General features: G+C 45.0%; 1 protein-coding gene across 1 annotated transcript in view; it reads right to left on the bottom strand.

The window, feature by feature from the left end:
* Nucleotides 1-16635, bottom strand: part of LOC128627953 (ATP-binding cassette sub-family C member 2-like) — a gene marked incomplete at its 5' end in the record, with an annotated part of 47191 nt that extends 30556 nt beyond the window's left edge. Inside the window, 13 exons of the mRNA XM_053668658.1 lie at nt 412-478; nt 1192-1276; nt 2911-3057; nt 3585-3722; nt 6159-6224; nt 7284-7538; nt 10795-10972; nt 11756-11919; nt 12397-12631; nt 14127-14182; nt 14611-14718; nt 14930-15064; nt 16450-16635. Of these exons, the coding sequence (XP_053524633.1) occupies nt 412-478; nt 1192-1276; nt 2911-3057; nt 3585-3722; nt 6159-6224; nt 7284-7538; nt 10795-10972; nt 11756-11919; nt 12397-12631; nt 14127-14182; nt 14611-14718; nt 14930-15064; nt 16450-16635 (1820 nt within the window). The remainder of the gene's footprint in view (nt 1-411; nt 479-1191; nt 1277-2910; nt 3058-3584; nt 3723-6158; nt 6225-7283; nt 7539-10794; nt 10973-11755; nt 11920-12396; nt 12632-14126; nt 14183-14610; nt 14719-14929; nt 15065-16449) is intronic.
* Between the last annotated feature and the right edge of the window lie 2191 nt (nt 16636-18826).

Genomic DNA, 18826 nt, shown 5'->3' with positions numbered 1-18826 from the left:
ACTTCAGGGAAGAAGCTCCAATGTTCTTAATTACATTCTTAAATGAATGAATGAAATTAAACTGAGGTGAGGGTCTTAGGTGTACCCTCTACCATACCTGAACACCCAGACCACCGGCCCACTGGGCAGTACCACCAGGCACAATCTGAAGAACAGATGTCTCTATGGGTTCTTAGCTGGATACATGTGGTCCCACAGTAGGAAAGCAGGGCGGTAGATGCATTTAGGAGCAAAGAGGCTCAAGATCTTTGCTGTCAGCTCATCCCTGCAGTGGCTGAGCCTGTGCTGGTGTCTAACTGAAGGTGTGCACACAGCTCATCTCCCCATGTGTTCTACTGCATGGAATTTTTCAGTCACAGGACAGGCAAGGAGAACCCTGAAGAGCAGCAGGATGGAAAGGAGGCAACTCACTCTCGAATTGTGGCTTCCGAATCCTGGTCCCAGGCGAAGGAGGCCTCAGAAAACTGCACGACTTTGTCTGTTGGCAAGAAAACCCCTCTTTTTAGTAAGACGTAAGTCCCCATCTGCCTGCCTGCCCTTTCTCAGCCCTCACGTGGCCCTCTCTGCTTCCTCCAGCAAACCCAGAGATCACTTCTGTCAGGTGCTAGCTCCGCACTAGTGAAAGCTCTTGGGGGAGTCCAGACGTTGCCTGTGTACAAAGTGCATTTTGGCTCAGGAGTCCGTCCAAGGCCTGTGATGAGCCTAGATTTCAGTCCTATAGACCCTCCGGGTACATTCCCAGGCCCTGTTGCTTAGTCTCCAGGTCAAGTTCCACCTGCATGTATATACCCAGTGACTCCCTACCCAGGATTCCAGGCCCATGGCTCACCCTGGCTGTGGAGCCCTCCCCACCCACGAGCCTCCACAAGCTGCATTTTCCTCCACTCCACCTGCTTTCCCAGCTCTGTAGGCTCAGCTCCATCCTGATTCCGCTCTCTAGATGCTTTGCAGGATTCCCTGCTTAGCCTCAGAACAGCTCACTTAGCTTTGCTTAGCAATGTGGCCAAGCACTCCGTTCCCAGTGAAAACATAATTTAAGTAAAAATAGTATGCTTCTATGCAAATACAGGTTCAAGATAAGGCCCCTCACTCTCCCTTTCAATCAGTTTGCTGCTGCCGAGCCCTCGTTGTTCAAAGTTCTGGTGCCAGCGCTGTGAGTAAGTTGGGGAAACAACTTCCAAATTCATTTACCAAAATTGCAGTCGTGTCGAATGGCGGACGTGTCCAAGTCATCCCCTCCCAAGTACCTCTCCAGCCGATCTTTGGAAACAATGGCCTAGAGAAGAACACAGAGGATCTCAAGAATAAAAATCCAATGACAAACACAAGCAGGGGGAGGATTTTGACTTTGTTTTCAGCCTTGGATGTGGAAGGAGATCATCAATCTGCCAGACTTCTCGCCTATAATTTGCCACCTGCTGCTGGAACCTCCTGAGCCCCACTACAGACTCAGCCTCACCTGAGCCCTGGGGGCCAGCCCACCCCCGTGCACAGGGGCAAATGACGATGCTCTGTTTCAACCCTTCAGAAAACTGGCGGGAGGAGGAGAGAAAGGGTAACTCCTGCTCTCTCCCCAATCTTTGTACCTAGTTCCAGAAACTGTCTGTTGCCTCCCTCGGGGGAAAAACACTAACTTCTGTCTGGTCTGGCATCTACTCCCCTGGCATGCTCTTTTTTAACTGAGTCCATGCCTGATGACCCGTTCAGCGTCCTAAGTGAGCCCCTCCTGGATTCTGTAGAGGAATTGGCCATGGCACACTTGGACACAGGCCACACGGGTCCAGCTTAAATCACAGCTGATCCACGTGTTTGCAGAACACCCTGTGGTGCCTCTGGAACATGAGAACTTGGGAAGATTTCCACGGGCTTCTCCAGGACGTTTCTCTCCTGTCCCCCAGGGAGGTGGCCGTGAGCTGGTTTCTTGTCACCATCTGGGCCCTGATGAAGCCTGAGGCCCTCTGCCTTGCCCTCTCCTGAGGGTACGGCCACAGACTGTAAACCTGCTCAGCTGCTGCTGGCACCAGCTCCTCGGAAACAGAGCGCCCCACTGCCCCATTGCGTCACCCTCTGGTCTGTTCTGTTTCAGTGTCATCTTGTAGGACAGGGAGCCTTAGGGGCTGACACTTTTGCTGATCTTGCTCCTACTGTCTATGGAATAAACTGAATCCCTTAAAAGGAGCACGTTGTTCCTTTATCGGCTGCACCTGTCAGCTTTCTTAACACCTCCCCTCACCCCCAGGACAGGGAGGCCTTCTCCCAAACCCCCGCCCTTCCAGTGGCCTGAGCTGTCTGCAGCCAGCCACCTCCGAGATGGCTGCAGGTCACCCTGGCTGCCTCACCAGTCTGCCACCTGCCCTGTGGTCTTCCCCGAGGTCTGGTCCCTCTCCCTGACTAGGCTCAGTTTGCAGGACCCAGATGCCCCCTTGGGCCCATCCAAGGCCTCCTAAGCCCCAAACTCTCTTTCTGACAGCTCAGGTCTCCTGAATTGCCTTTGGTTTTACCACCTCATGGCTTTGTGTAGAGAGATGCTCCTTTTTCTCCCTGCATTCCACAGTTCTCTAGTGCTGGATCAATACCTCAAGAGCCTTGGGGAAATGTGGGGAAAACGAAGTTGGGGAAAGGGCTTAGAAATGTTCCAGGTACCAGGGCTAATCACAAATGCTTTCACAAACATTTCTTCCCTGTGAGGTAGATGAGAATCCTTAATTCACAGTTAGATGAATGAGCTCAGAGAGCTTGTGATTTTACTAAGATCAAGCCATTCTTCAGAGACCACACAAATCTCTTTAGTTGAGATCTGAAAGTTCGCCAGCAGAAGCTAGACATGAGATGTGATAGGCCAGTCATTCTAGAGTCTAAGTGTGGCCTTCAGTCAGAGGTGATCAGTGAGCAGGGGAAGTCCCCACCTACCTGGAGCACGGAAGAGACGACCGTGGGAAGCATGTTCATGGGAAAGCGCAGGATATTGAAGAGGGTGATGGAGGTGAAGGCCTTTTGAGCATCCAAAATATTATTGCTATCCACCAGGACGTACACTGAAAATGTGGCCACAGACACCTGGAAAAGCAAGGCCATGAAGCATTTATTCCTAAAAGGGCTCAAGCAGCTTTGTGCTAAGTCTCAGGAATGCAATAGTTGAAGGAATCATTAGGAATATCTCAACCTTCCCACATTACAGATGAGAACGCTGAGCCCAGAAGTGGAGGGAATATCTGGCCTGAGTCACAAAATCACTGGATGGCATTGTTGGGACCAGAGCTCAGGTCTCCTGGCTTTCGTATCGGTGTTTCTTTCGCTGTCGACCCCCATGCCTCCCCAAGAAGACAAGAGGCCCCCCTTTGCAAACCATTCCTGGATACCACATGCATGCTGAACACCCTGGTAACTTGCTCTGGGCTCCCTGCCCGCCGAATTGTACACACGGGTGACACTAGACTTGGAGGCACGAGGCAGCGAGGGCGGCGTGGAGAGTTGAGGAGGGCAGAGCTCCCCGGATTTCTGGGCCAGGCCTACAGGTTCTGGGCAGTCTGTCCAGGACAGACCTTCTTCAGAAAGCTGACCCAGCCCACAGACATGTCACTCACCAGGACCGGAGTCGAGTACAAGAGAAACATCATTATCGACTGCATCTGCCCAAAGCGGAGCAGGTTCTTGAGCTCTTTCTTCCGAATGTTGTAGACTTGGTTTCTGAATGAAGGTTCCCAGGCAAAATATTTCAGGATCTAATAGAATAGAAAAGAGCACAGCTCACACTGCTGTTCTCAGAGGACACCAGGTATGTCTTGTCTGCCCAGGTTTTAGGATATGGTCCCCAAAATTTGGGGAGGTGAGGAGAAATACAGATTATCAAGTATGACTACAGAAAGGTGGCTTGTATTTGTTGACAAGTTACTATATACAAACATTTTTAAAGGTTTTATTCATTTATTTTAGACAGAGGGGAGGGGAGGGAAAAAGGGAGAGAAATATCAATGTGTGGTTGCCCCTCATGCACCCCCACTGGGGACCTGGCCTGCAACCCAGGCACCTGTCCTCATTGGGAATCAAACTAGCGACCCTTTGGCTTGCAGGCTGGTGCTCAATCTACTACCACAACAGCCAGAGCTATACAAACATTTTTAAAAATAATTTTATTTAGTTATTTTTCAAATACAGTTTTTTGTCTATTTCTCCCATCCCAGCCCCCCCCCCACCCTGTGCTCCCACCTCCCTCCCATTTCCACCCCCCTTAGTTCTTGTCCCTGTGTCCTTCCTATTTGTTCCTCCAAATCCCTCCCCTTTTTTCCCCTTAAATTCCCTTCCCTCTCCCCTCTGGTCACTGTCCCCTTGTTCTCTATTTCAGTGTCTTTGTTTTTATTCTGCTTGCTTGTTTGTTTTGTTGTTTAGCTTCCTGTTAATGTACGAACATTTTATACACATTATTTTACTTAATCCTTATAACAATCTAAGGTTGACCAACTCTTCCAGCCTGCCGGAGACTAAGGGCTGCCCAGGACACAGGGCTTTCCATGAGAAACCTGTGAAATTCTGGGCAGTAGGGCAAGTTAGTCTCCTTTTGTAGAATTATTGTATTCATTTTAATAATAAGGAAATAGGCTGAGAGAGGCTAAGTAACTTGTCCCAAGTCACAAGCTAACTAGTGACAGAGCTGAGACTCAAAGCCAGGTCTGTTCACTGTGCCACATGAGCAGGAAGGCACAGCGGAGCTCCGCATGGAGAGATATGAGGGCATTAAAGGGGCCTCTGTTCTACTCCCAGAAACTTTGTGGTGATGTGAAATCCTTGAATTCAAACAACATATGCGTTACCAAAGATCTCATTGGTCCCCTTTGGAGGATGGAATGCATTATTTTGAAAGCTGGTGAGCAGAGAAGAAAGCGTTATCCTTCCTATCCTGTACAAATCTTAATTTAAGGTAATTGACTAGTTGAATAAGATAATTCTTCTTTATAGAATTCTACCTAATCAATGTTAAAGGAATAATAGAATTAAAATATTACCCTTTGTAACTCCTAATGAAATAATAGATCAAGGCAATGACAGTGGCTTTTCAACCTTAGCTGCATACTAGAATTACTTGGGGAGATTGTAAAATATGATATATGCCTGTGGCTTACCCCTGGAGAGTCCAGTTTAAATGGTTTGAAGTCGGGCCCAAGCTTCAGTGGACTTTACACACTTACCAAGGGGCCCAGACATGCTGCCAGAGCCCCAGATCAGCACTCTAGGTGCACGGATGGCAGGACATGTAATGAGGGAGGGACCTGGGCGGGCAGCGCCTGGACCCCGGCATGCACGTCTCCTCTGATGTTGGAAGTGCACAGCACAACCCAAAAGCATCCTTCCCAACCCCCTGCCCACAAATCACACCTGAATCTAATCAAGTTTTAGATCTAACTACCAATTTACAAGAAATACCAGAAATGAGGCAACTTGGTTTCTCCAATATGGCCCCAAAATATGGGGGGGTACAACTGTAGGTTAAAAGCACTATCAACTAAATGCTGTGTGGGGATATTCTTTGGATTCTCATTCAAACTAAACAACAGTTGTTGTTTTTATTTTTTAAGAGATGTATAAGGCAATTGGGGAAGTTTAATGGCACCAAGAAATGACATGTTTTTTAGGTGTGATAATGTTTAGGTGTTTAAGTGTGATAATATTGTGGTTATATTTAAAAACTAAGTCTTCCCCTTTAGAAATATATGCAAAGTATTTACTAATGAAGTGACACGACATTCTGAGGTTTGCTTTAAAGTAACTTAGCAGGGAATGAAGTGGGAGCAGAGAGGGTAGGTGAAACTGGTCAGGTCAAGCTGACTACTGCGGGAGCTGGGTGATGTCCATGGGGGTTGATTACATCACTCTGTCTACTTCTGTGTGCATGCAGAAATGTATAAGGTAATGTAAACAAAACAAAACAAAACAAACCTTTTAGGGTAAATAAATGGAAATCAGGGTTGAAAAGAGGGCCTGAGAGGGGTAGGAGGAAGAGAAACAAGAGACTTGTGGGTAGATGAATCAGGAGTCACGTGACACCCCACAGGCCCAGAAGCAGGAGTCCACAATCTCTACCAGGGCTCACTAAGGCCGAGACCCACCCCTGCCAGCTGCTATCTTCGTGTGCAGAGGAGGGCCACCTACAGTCGGCTACTCACCTTGATTCCATTGAGAATCTCATTCATTATCTTCAAACGCTGGTCTTTCTGCTTCATATTTTTTACCTGCAGGAAAAAAGTGAAACAAAAACAAAATATACTTCCATGTGAGAGGGTCCAGATTTGCTGCAGACCGTAGGTTTCAGTGGCACTGTGGCTGTCGCTTGGCAAGACCTTGAGGTGCCCAGTGGTGGGATATGTCTCTCCCACTCTCCTCTTTGCCCACTCTGCCCATGCCACACCCACCTTCTTTCCGATCCCTGAGTGTGCCAAGTTTTTCTGCCCCCACAGCAGTGGCCTGACTATGCCCTCTTCCCAGGTTGCTTTTCTCCAGGCTTGCTCCTTGGTGGCCAGGCTTGTGTTGTTCAGAGCTCAGCTCAAGTAGGCCCTCCTCACAGAGGCCCTTCCTGGCCCTGCGACCACCATTCACTTGCTATCTCATTAATTCTCTGCATAGAACTTACTGAGCCTTGATATTTTCTTCTTCGTTTTTGTTTGCTTGTGGCCCAAGTAGAATGTAAGCTCCCTTAGAACAAGAGCCTTGTCCAATGTGCTGGTTTTTCCAGAAAAGTAGGATGCACAATACATATTTTCAAAGTAATTTGTAACTGAATGAATGCAGAATGAATGAATGAATCATGTACATCATTGAGTTCATCCATCCAGCCTATGATTTCTGGTAGAGCTAAGGACCATCCACATGGAACCCTGCCATCTAGTGGTAGCAAGGTTGATCGCTAGGGTTTAGGCTTAAAGTTTGAGTCACTCATGTGGCCCTTCTGTGTGGTTGGTTTGTATTGCTATGGATGAAGAAACAGGGCCAGTAATCACTATTCTAAGAAGGGCCCGGTGGAGCAGGGTGGAAGAGTTATGTTCATGGACCCTGGGAGCTCTTTTCTCTCCAATCAAGCTCTTCCCTCTAACATGAATGAAGATAGAGTATTTAAACCCTGAAAATTGTCAGAACATGAAAAGGAAAGACAGAGAAAGCCAAGTCATTTGACATGGTGGAAAGTCTTCCACCAGTCTTGCTTTGCCCATACTCCCACCAAGAGTTAGAATAAAACAAGTGAAAATCTCTAGACTTTGAAGAAGGTGTGTACATCCTAGGGTGCCTCTGTTTACCTGAATAGCCTTATTCTTGACAGCGATGAGCCCATTTACTGGGATTAGAAGCAACATCAACGCAACACCTGCTAAGACTGAGGGTCCCAACTCAATCCATAGGAAGTAGATGGATAATATAATCTGTAGAACATTTGACCACAGCAGGTGAATGAAGCTGGTCACATCCATGAGCTTCTGGGCATCCACAGCCATCAGGTTCACTGTTTCTCCAATAGTGTACTGTTTCTTCGTTCGGTTGGAAAGTCTCAGTGCCTAAAGACAAATATTGGGATTGGGACCCAGGGACCAGGCCAACAAGCCGGGGAAGTAAAAGGGGAAACTTGGGGAGTGAGAACACAGCAGAAGCATGGGCTCCATTGGACACAACTTTTTCAAGGGGTTGTGCTTTCTTGCCTCCAAATTTTACCCAGTGTTCTCTTGTTCTTGACTATTCTTTCCTGCTATTCTTACCTTCTACAACCCCACTCCTCCTTCCCCTCTACACACATCTTTGCTTAGAAAATTCTTTCTTATTCTTTAGTGTCAGCTTATATAGAATGTATTTTGAGAAGACATCCCTGATTTTCAAGCGTGGGCAGGGTACCTGTCCTGGGTACTCCCATAGCATCCTGTGCTTACCTCTGTCATTACATTCATCACACTGAGCTGAAATTCTGTCCTTTTTTTACTTCTCCACCAGATGTAAACTCTGTGAGGACCAGGGCTCCATCTGAGCATTTCACTACTCTATCACATGGCACACACTATGGAGTCAAACACTGACAGAGGAAATAAACAGGAGGGATGAAGTGGGGGGAGCATGCATTGATTCTGGCCTTGCAGACTTCTGACGTGGCAGTGTTATTTGAAGCCACACTCTCATGAGGAGGTTGCAACCATTCCCAAGAAGGACAGAGACCTTAAAATGGAAAGAAAAGCTGCAGTGTTCAGAGACGTAAAACAAAATGCCTTAGTGCCAGAAATTTGCAGGTAATGTGTAGATCTCTAAATCTTGTAGTGTGGCCCTTCAGTTCTCATGTTAAAGAGATCAGAAGGCTGATACCCGACAGGTCTATCGCTTAAAAAATGCCCGGCACCAATGAACCAGCTAAGGAACTAGGGTTAGGGGCAGGGTTACTGAAACCGGCTTGCACGGTGCTCACCAAGTCACCATCCTCCTGGAGGAAGGAGAGCCTTCTTCTAATTTCCACAAAGAAGTGTATGGGCTACAGGGGGTCCTAGATATTCACTTGAATGCTTCTCCTAGAAGTTCTATTGTCATCTTAATCCACCAATACATTCTTCTTTGGAACATACCAGGATCTTTGTTGTACAGCAGAAAGAAGGAAATTTCCTAAAATGTTAGGCTGCCAAGGTTCTAGAGAAATCAGTCCACTTCTCCTGCCTCCCTTTTGGTAGGGAGAAGAAAAAAAGTAACATCTAAGGTCGCTTCATGGTTATCACTACACTTCCCTTTCCTCAATAAATTTCAGTGAAGTGGAAAAGTCATTGATTTAGTCCCAATAGCCTTTGCGCGGGGACCGGTCTTGGCCATGTGACTATAGGCACTGAATTGCCCAGAGCCTTATTTCTCAGCAAAATAGGGATAACGCAATTATTTCATAGGGCCATAGACTGATAATGGATGTGATAATGGATGTGAAGAACGCTTCAAAACATTTCATAAAGAAGCGTCATCTAAGTGTAAGAAGTTAGTCAACTGAAAATTCTATTTTAGTAGCAACACTTACTTCTCTTATTAAAAGCTCTATTTTATAAATTCCTCATGAACTAGAACAGTTGTAAAACCTGGGATATATTAATAATCAAAATAGAGGGAATGAGGATGGGTGGGGTAGGGGAGAGCAATGGGAGAAAATTGGGACAACTACAGTAGAACAACAATAAAAAAAAACTTCCTACGATTCACAAATTAAAGAAAGTTTACCCTTGTGCATCAATGCGAGAAGTTCTAACTAATAAAATTATTACGAATGTGTTAAAAATGGAGGGAATTAATCACTACAATAGTAAAAAGTGTATATGCATAGAAAGGGCAGAGGCAGCCTGGTTGGTAATCTCATATCTTGCAAACCAGCAGAAATTCAGTATCTTCAGAAGGAATAAGGGGATTAAAATGTTAATTTGGGAGGGTTTGTGGGAGGTTTCAGACTTCTGACCTAAAGACATCTGGGTCACCTGTCTGGGCCTCTTGAAGAGTCCACATCTACTCAGGGAAGACCAAGGCCCATGAATGTTGTAGGAGAAGAGAGCAAAAGAGAAACCCAGGAACCGTCAGGGAGAAACCACGCGATGGAGCGCTCTAGTGGCGGAGAAAAACCAGGAAGAAAGGGCACCCCTTCTGTATTCTGACTTCTCAAAAGTCTTATCTCCTCATGTATAAAATTTCCCCACAAGTTTCCAGTCCCTGATCGTAACTATTCTATTTTCATTTCTTTTTTTAACTTTATTTTTTTCTTTATTGAGATACAACAACTCCATTTTCATTTCTTAAAGGACAAAATGAGACTTCACCTTGCTGTCTAGGATATAAGAAAAACACAGTTGCCTTGAGAAAGTTAAAATTTAAAAGCAACATATCAGAGGGAAGATGGCCAAACCACCTTAAGGAGATGAAAAAGCTCCCAAGTTTGCAGAAAGCCCAGAAGGCAGACTGAATGTATTTACAAATTAAAAAAAAAAGAGGAATCAGGCAGTAGAGAGGTTGGTCAGCCAGTAAAGATTTACTGAAAAAAGAAGTCACTAAGAAGAAGCAGTCTGGCGGGGTGGAGCCCAGATCCACAGTACATTTTTTTTTTAAACAATTTTCAAGTTATTTTATTTTATTTTATTTTTTTAAATATTTTATTATTTATTTATCTTTAGAGGGGAAGTGGGGGAAGGAGAGAGGGAGAGAAACATCAATGTATGGTTGCCTTTTGTGCGTCCCCTGCTGGGAACTGGCCTGCAGGGAACAGGCCTGCAACCCAGGCATGTGCCCTGACTGGGAATCGAACCGCGATCGTGTGGTTCGCAGGCCCGCGCTCAATCCACTGAGCTACACCAGCCAGGGCCACAGTACATTTTTGTCTCTGGCAAAATGGTAATTTCATATGGACACACCAGGCCTCATGAATGCTGCTTCACGTGGCATTGGACTTAAGTGTTGGTGGTTTTAAGAGTTTGTGCTCGGCCAGCTGCTTTTCTGACTTTCCATTTTGTCAAGAGGTAGAAAGAAGGACAGATAAGAAAGCCTTTAAGGCTCAAAGGCAGATACTTGGCAGAGAACAGCTGGCTAGTTTTTCCCTGGAACGTATCCCTCGGCCCCCAACACACACACCTACTACATTTATATTCACATCTTTCATATTTTGCTTTCCAAAGAAACATCTAAAGAAGCTTATATGGTTAGTCAAAATCAAGTGTTAAGGTCAGTTATCATTTTCATTAGACTTCCCTCAGCCTCGGACTCAGTGCTCATGCTTGCGAAGGAGGTTCCCTCCGGCGAAGCCTGACACAGTTCACTTACCTTTTTATACACAGAAGCTATGATGGTGGTCCGCACTTTTACTCCCAGCTTGAAACAAAGTTCGTAGTAATACTGAAGGCACAAAGACTGGATGAGGGCCACAACGAAGAAGAGGACTGAATACAGGTATCCGATCCACACATAACTGTCCTGATCATTTTCGAAGGAGATCAGCAATCTGCCAGAGCAAAACCGAGTAAGTGACGGCCACCAGGCCTCCAAGGGCTCCACACACCTCGTGCTCAGCCGCCTACCCTACCCTGCCCTGTAGGTAACAAAGTGACCGGAATTGTCAGTGCTCTGGGAACAATGAGTGCCACAGTCATCTTGCTCTGGTGAGAACAGGAGCAGGAAGCACTTAAGGCTGATGACCTGTGTTCAAGAGATGGGATCGTGAATGAGCTGCAGAGCTGCCTCTGCAGTGCTGTGTCCCGGCTAAAGAGGCTCTGTGGGACAAGCTGATTAACTCCTAGACAATGCAGGCCTAGAAAGGAATTAGGACAGGTGTCCAGAATGACTTAGAAGGGCTCCCCCTCGAGGATGGTTCATGCTGAAGTCCAAGCGGACGTCTTGTCATGGCTAACCTGAACCTGCTGTCAAAGGTAGTGGCTGTGGAGCAAGGAGGGTACAGACACAAGCCAGCAGGCTCTCCTGGGGTCCACCTCTTGGACATGGCTCAGCCCACAGTGGTTTTGTTTAACAAGAAAGAGTTCCTAATGTGTATCTGGCATTCTATGCAGCGGGGGCTGGGGAGAAGTGTGGAAAAGAGGACCGCTGAAGAACACATCATCTTAGAGTTTGAAAGCTGCCTTGCACTCTTCATGCACACTCACTGTAAGGTGGATGAAAACTGTGAGCATTTAAAAAATGAAAATTTAATGATAAGCTCCTTCCCACAGACATGGGGCAGAGTGGAGGGTGGTTGGGGAGGCCCCGAGATGGCCCAGGCACAGGGACTCACTTCAGCAGCTGAGGATTCAGAAATGTGAGCAGGTCATACACCACCTTCAGCAGGAACGACTTCAGGATGATGGCGCGGAAAGTTTTGAAGAGGGCCTTGATCAGCCAGGACTTAGGGAAGTCCTCTGTGCTCCCAGACTTCTTTTTCTTCTTTTTAGCTTCTTCCTAAGTACAAAACCAACAACAGCAGTGTCCACAGAGCGGTGGGGGGTAGGACCTTGTCCAGTCCTGTGAAGCCCTTGAGCCCTGCTGCCTCCTTTGTGCAAGCTTTGGTGACATGCAGTGGCACTCAATAGATGTTTTCGAGTGAAAATGTAAATGACTTAACTGCTAATGCTAAATCCACCAAGGCACAAGTTCTAGTAATGCTAAGGCATTATTTTATTTTATCTTTTTATTTTAAAGCCATTTTGTCATAGAAAATTTCAAATATACCCCAAAAGGAGAGCAAATTCCACATTCTACCCCCATGTAGTCCTCACTAAGGTGTTATTAGTATGGTGAATACTAATAATAATATAAACTACACTGCAAAGTATAAAGTGACATAAGAATGTGAGGGCAGGGTCACCATGAGCCTGATGTCCTTCCTCTTGCCTGAGTCATACAGTACACTCACACACACCCTCATGGGACAGTTACCAGGACAAGGACATCTTGGCTTTGACTCTGGTTCTTGCTTAGGCCACGCAGCCTGCTTCCAGAGTCCCTCTGGATGTTCTTCCGCTGCCGTTTCTGCAGTGCCCGCCTGGCCTTCAGCAGCTCTTTTGCCATGTGCGTTTCAAATTTGGTGACTAGTGCCTTGCTTTTACTCTGTTCATCAACATCCCAGATATCTTCAAGTGTCAGAGGTCGCTTGAAGCCTTTCAGAACAACACTAGAATAAGAGGGACCCAGAGGTTAAGGCCCTGCAGGCTGGGTCAGAGGCTGTCTCCCTGGGTGCCTCTGTCAAAACCCCCCACTCACTTCTGGGTTGGAGGGACAGGAGACCGAGACCTCCCCCTTCCTCACTGCCTTACCTCCTCCCCTTTGATCTTGACAGAAGAGTGGGGGAAGCAGGAAGGGATCCCGTGGGGGGAACAGAAGGGGGTAGAAGACAAGAAAAAAAGAAGGGGAGGGGCACTACCGAATTAAGAGCTCAAAACGCATCACCTCCCCCCTCCCCATGCTCCTTCCTCTTCAAACACCAGCTGCCTCTGCTGTTCTGGCTACTCCCTGGGGGACTTCACAACGCCCTTAAGGAACTGAGCAGACCTGGAGACCACCTCCATACTGCCTTTCTAGATTAGAGCTTCTCAACCTAAGATTTGAAAAACTGGATGGAAAAAAAATCAAGTCTTTATTTTTAACAGCTTCTAACTGATACTTAGCTTTTCCTTCTAATAGAGGCAAAGGCAACCAGAGTTTTCTAAGGGACTGCTTGTGCCTTTGTCTCTAGGAGAAATCACAGATGTTCCCAAGGCCCATTTACACTCATCACTACTTTGAAATTATGGTCATTATTAGACACATTACTAGATCTTTTTGTTTAATGCATTCATAAAGAAGCACTCGAATTACTACCATTACTAGATCTTTTTGTTTAATGCATTCATAAAGAAGCACTCATATTACTACGCATTTGTTATTTATTTTTTTAAATATGTATCCCTGGCTGGTGTGGCTCAGTGGGTTGAGTCCTGGCCTGTGACCCAAGGGTTGCTGGTTTGATGCCCAGTCAGGGCACATGGCTGGTTTGCAGACCAGGTCCCCAGTAGGGGGCATGCGAGAGGCAACCACACACTGATGTTTCTCTCTGTCTTTCTCCCTCCCTACCCCTCTCTCTAAAAATAAATAAATAAAATCTTTTTTTTAAAAGAGCCTTGTGTTGGCTTTTAAAAATAAATAAATAAAAGTAAAAATATTTAGGTAACTATACTTTAATATATTTGTTTTCCTTTATAATTCTATGTCTTTTATGCATTGAAAACAGTGCCTAAGAAGGGATTTGTGGGAGTTACCAGACAACGGGTTTTGTGGAAGCACAAAGGAGAAGACTGCCTGTTCCACATCCAACTAATTCATCCCTTACCCTCCAAATTCGTGTCGCTCCACCAGTCCCTATGGCTCCCTGGTCCTGTTCTACCACCTCCTTTCCTTACAGCCCTTCCTTTTCTCCAGGGAACCCCCAGGCTACCAAGAGCAAATCTCCCTCCATCTCCTCAGTGCCCCAGTCTAACCAATAAAGAGACTGAACTAACTTTCTCTGGCTTTAAGTAGAGGAGAAATAGAGGCTGTAGGAGACATGTTGAAAAATTAAGATTTCCATTACTTTCAGAAGACTGGGGGGGGGGGGTGAGAATAGAGGCAACCTGATTTCCAGGCTTTCTTACCTGTCATACCAACTGAAGGTGATTCTACTCAGAAATGAAGCTGTGACTGATGGATTCTGCAAAACACACACACACAAATCAGAAACTAAATCAGTGGGAAACAGGAACTTCACAGGACTCTAAAATCGGAAACTGATGCAATGTGCCACTAAAGCAGGCTGGTCCATATGTATTTATCTGGAGACGCTATGGTCACCAGTTGAATGATAATTAGACCTTCTGGCATAGATATATGAATTAATTGTCTATGTTAAAGATTGGTGGGTCAATATCAAAGTCAATATTTCCATACTCTCTTCACCTTCTGTTTCCTTATGTCATACACTGGTATATATTATTGTATTCCAGTCTTGAGGACCTCCATGAGACCTAGACGTCTCAGGGGACCTGTATGACACCTAGACACCTAGATTTTGACACCTTACATTTGTCAGGGTGCCAGCCAATGAAATAACCTATGAGGTGGGTCTATTTTGAGTCTCACCTCTGATGAGTCACCTCTTTCTGAAAATGCTGAAAGGATCAGGATGAGGATCTGGAATGCATAGCTGATGAGGAACAGGCAGGAGTAGGCTAGACTGGAAGTATTGCCCTATGGCAAAACAAAAAAACAGAAGAGAAAATGAGCCTTTTATCCAAATTAAGTCTAAGCAGCCCACATATGTCAATATTTGTGATGAAAGCATAGATCAAATCCCCTACATACGATTTTGTCCTGGAGCTCAACTTATTTCATGCCGCTGACTCCACCCGAGAAGCTGCCTAGCAGGCTCCCCTCATCACACCCTCTCATTCCTCCTTACCTTTAAGAGCATCCGGATCAGAGTCTGAAACTGGAAAGTGCCACAGAGTATTGAGAGAACCCAAAATAGGGACAGGAACCAAGAGTTCTTCTGCACACACCATTGCCTGCTATATTGGATCAGCAGAACCAGGAGCTAGAGAGAAATTGACATCAGGTTCTGAAAAATACTGGCACTAGCCAAAAATAAGAGGCAAAGAGGATGTCAGAAAAGAGAGGAAGAAAGGAGGGCTACAGGAGGAGATTGTTGCCTTTAATCTCACCAGGCAGAAAGCACACACACGCCAAATTGTAGATTTCCTCCCTGATACCATCCAACTTCCTCTTTTCAGGTCCTCCATGCTCTCCCTGGGTCCCTCCTTCCCACCCTATCTCTAGTCGCCACACTTGGGCAGGGAGTTAGCAAAGAAGGCAGAGGATCATCATCTGCATTCGAATGGCTCTACTTTGGGAGTAAGAAAAATCTTTTCAAGAGATGAGGAAATTAACTGCAGGCACTGCAGTAGTCAGGTGGTGCAGGCAGATTCTGTTGGATAGGTGCAAGGTGTCTGTATCATGATTTTCTAATAATATCATAGACTAAGCAGTTAATAAAAACTTCCCTTGTAACATCTCACTTAGATATAATTAATTAAATGTTGGTTTCCTAAACTCAGTAAATCAATATTCTGAGAATAGGGATGGAAAGCCATGATTTGTAGCAATTGCCAACTTCCATGGTGTAAATACTCCCACTGTAGTGGGTTTCAAGTTCCAGCACAATGTTTCTAGATGCAGCATACCACTGCCTAGACACTTCTTGGTTATTTTAAACAGCATTATCAAACAATATGCCTGCAGGGGCCAGGCACAGCATGTTTCTGAATGGACTTTGGGAGACTGTACTGAGCATGTGCCTGGCCTAGTGGGGGTAACTATTACTCGGTCCTAGTTGACCATTGCCCTATGGAAATGTAGGCCCAGAGTTGCCAGACATTCTGATTTTTTCAAGAAAGACTGAAAATCCAAATAAGTTTGAGGTCTCTTCCTCTTTTAAAATAAGACATCTAGTTCAATTGCTTTTAAAACACCAGATAGGCAGCCCCCTCAAACATGCTTGCAGAAGAAACATTAATTTCTGTCACCAAGTTTATAAAATAACTCTAGACATGGTGATCCATTGATTACACTCTACAAATCAATTTAAAAGTAATATTTATGGCATTTAAGAGAATTCTTCTTGTCAATAAGCCAGAATTTCACATATGATCCTTAGATGGAAAGATATGAGCGCATATGATACATATCTTAGTTATTAAAGCTAGTATTCATCCTAAGGAGCAGGGTCTACAAACTAGTGTTCAAAAGAAGAAGAGCTAAAAATCTGTTTCACCCCCATTATAATTAAGCTTTCCCCTCATCACAGGTCCCTTGAAAAAGGTAGATGAAATTGGACCCTGTTTCAGTACAAAGAGTACGTTTCAACTATATGACTATGAACAGAGATTAAATAAACAGGGCAGAAGTGGTGATGGCCCTTACCCATGTGCCCAGGTAGAGGCTTGGATTGGTATATCTGATGGCAGGAACGGTGGCTTGTCCAGAATCTTCTATGAATACAAGGACCAGCTCTGTGGCTGCTAGAATAAAAAGAAACCCAACAAGCACCTGAGAGAGGGGAAAAGAGACCACTGTTAGGAGGATATCATTCTTTAGAATAAAATGGTTCTAGTAACAGATGGTAAAAATGGTATGCAGTGATTCATATAAGACAACAAATATTTCTCTGCATGAATGGAGACATGTAGTTCAAGCAATGGAATACAGTTCAAAGTAGGCTATCATAAGCTTTTTTTGAAGAATGCTGAGTGCGATGGTTTTAAAATAAATCCACAAATTCTTTGATGTTCATCCCTTCAAAGAAGCTCTACTTTCTTCTTGAGTGTGAGCTGACCCTAGTGACTTGCTTCTAATTAATAGAAAATGGTAGAATTGACAGTATGTGACTTTCAAGACTAGGTCCCAGGAAACAGTTTGGCTTCCTCCTTGTTTTCTGTCTTACATCACAGCAGGGAAAGCTGCCTGCCCCAGTGTGAGGACATGCAAGTAGCTCTGTGGAGAGATTCACTTGACAAGGAACTGAGACCTCCTGCCAACAGCCCCTGTGAGTGAGCTACCTGAGAATCAGATCCTCTAGCCACAACCAACACTTCAGAGGACCTTGGTCCCAGCATATTAATGATAACTTCATGGGAGACCCTGAAGCAGGACTCAGATAAGCTGCTACCAAGTTCCTGGTGCAGGAAAACTGTGTGATCAAAACTGTTTATTTTTAAGGTGCTAAATTTTGGTGTAATTAGTTACACAAGCAATAGATAACTAAGATAATAGATTTAAATGAAGGATTCCCTCACCCCAGTGGGGATGGCACTATTACCTTTCTTTAGTTATTAGTCCCAAACTTTTCCCCATATAATCTTCAAAGTTAATATTTCAAACAGTTGCAACTCTGTCATTCTTAGATGACTCCAAGCCGATCAATATTTGTCCTATGAGCTCATGAGATATTATATACATTGTATTGTTCTGAAGACCATCTCCACCCATCAGGATGGAAAATTACTACCTCTGCTGAGGAGGTCCACAAGTATCTGAGCTCTCAAAATGAAGATCTTTAGTATTATCCTCACCTGCCCTTTCTATTCCCCCATCCATCTAACCTCCTCATTTCCCATGTCCATTCACTCAGAACGACTCAGAAACAAAAAAAACAAACAAACAAAAAAAAAACCTGGGCCCCTTTGTAATGAAAACCAGCCAAAGAGGAGAAGAATCACTTTTAGCTATAGGACTAGTGCCATTAGTTCACAAGGCTAGAGTCGAAAACATGTTAATGAGGGAATGTGTGTTTCTCAAGTATATAAGATGCTGCACAATATTGTGCTTTCCTCACATGAGACTGACTTTTGGGGAAGAAAAAATACTTGCTTTTGAAGTGGTCAGTAATGTCCCTTCAGGTAAATTAGGAGATAAAATAGAGCAAGCTGGAGCTAAAGCACCCACCCTTGAAGATGACTAGGTAAAGAGAATACCGGGAAACCAGCACAATACTCCTTAGGCCAAGAAAAGGAGGGGGCCTTGCCATGAGCTTATGTATGTTAAACTCATACAAATTGATTGGAAACACATGAAGCAGCAGATCATATCAAAAAGGACGAATTTACATTATAAGAGAGTTCCTAAAAGCAATTTTTAAAAACCAACAAACTAAAAATCAACACACAAAAACGTAGAAGATAATATATAATTTAAAGAAGAAGGGGACTTCACGGTCCCTGTTGGAGTGCATAGGGTAAACATGGCTTCACCTCTTGACTCAACCACAGAAAGAATTACAACTAGACCTCAGAACAACATCTAGAGAACTGTCAGAAAATTGAGCTGTGGGAAGTCCAACAATGAAGGATTTAAAAGAAGCCACATTCATCCAGGTGGGTAGGAGGGGTAGAGGAGGCAGCAGGCGGAGAGCCACAGAGACATGGTGTGGCATGGAGAGGGCAGCAAAACAGACAATCCTGCACAGTCACATGTGGTAGATAAAAATTGGGAGGGATACCTTGGGAGCAAAGGTGATCCCAGCCCCAGGCCAGACCAAGTACATCCCATGGTTCTATACCAGAAAGATAAATACCCATAACTTCTGGCTGTAAAAAACCAGTGGGGGGTTGGGGCCACAGAAGGAACTGTCAGGATTTTTAGGAAAACATATGTAGACCCACCTCTTCCGGGATTCAGCACTAGGACAACAGCTGGAGCTGGCATAACAATCACATCGGAGAAGCACCTAAAGCCTCCAGAAGCCATAGGCAGTGGTATTGTTCCCTCTGAGCCCTTTCCCTCCACACAGAGACACAAAACA

This window comes from Artibeus jamaicensis, unplaced genomic scaffold (assembly GCF_021234435.1).
Source record: "Artibeus jamaicensis isolate MK-2021 breed Jamaican fruit bat unplaced genomic scaffold, CSHL_Jam_final contig_490, whole genome shotgun sequence".
In the NCBI taxonomy this organism is placed as follows: Eukaryota; Metazoa; Chordata; class Mammalia; order Chiroptera; family Phyllostomidae; genus Artibeus; species Artibeus jamaicensis.
The sequence above is the reverse complement of the archived record's forward strand: the minus strand, read 5'-3'. Positions and strand labels throughout refer to the sequence as shown.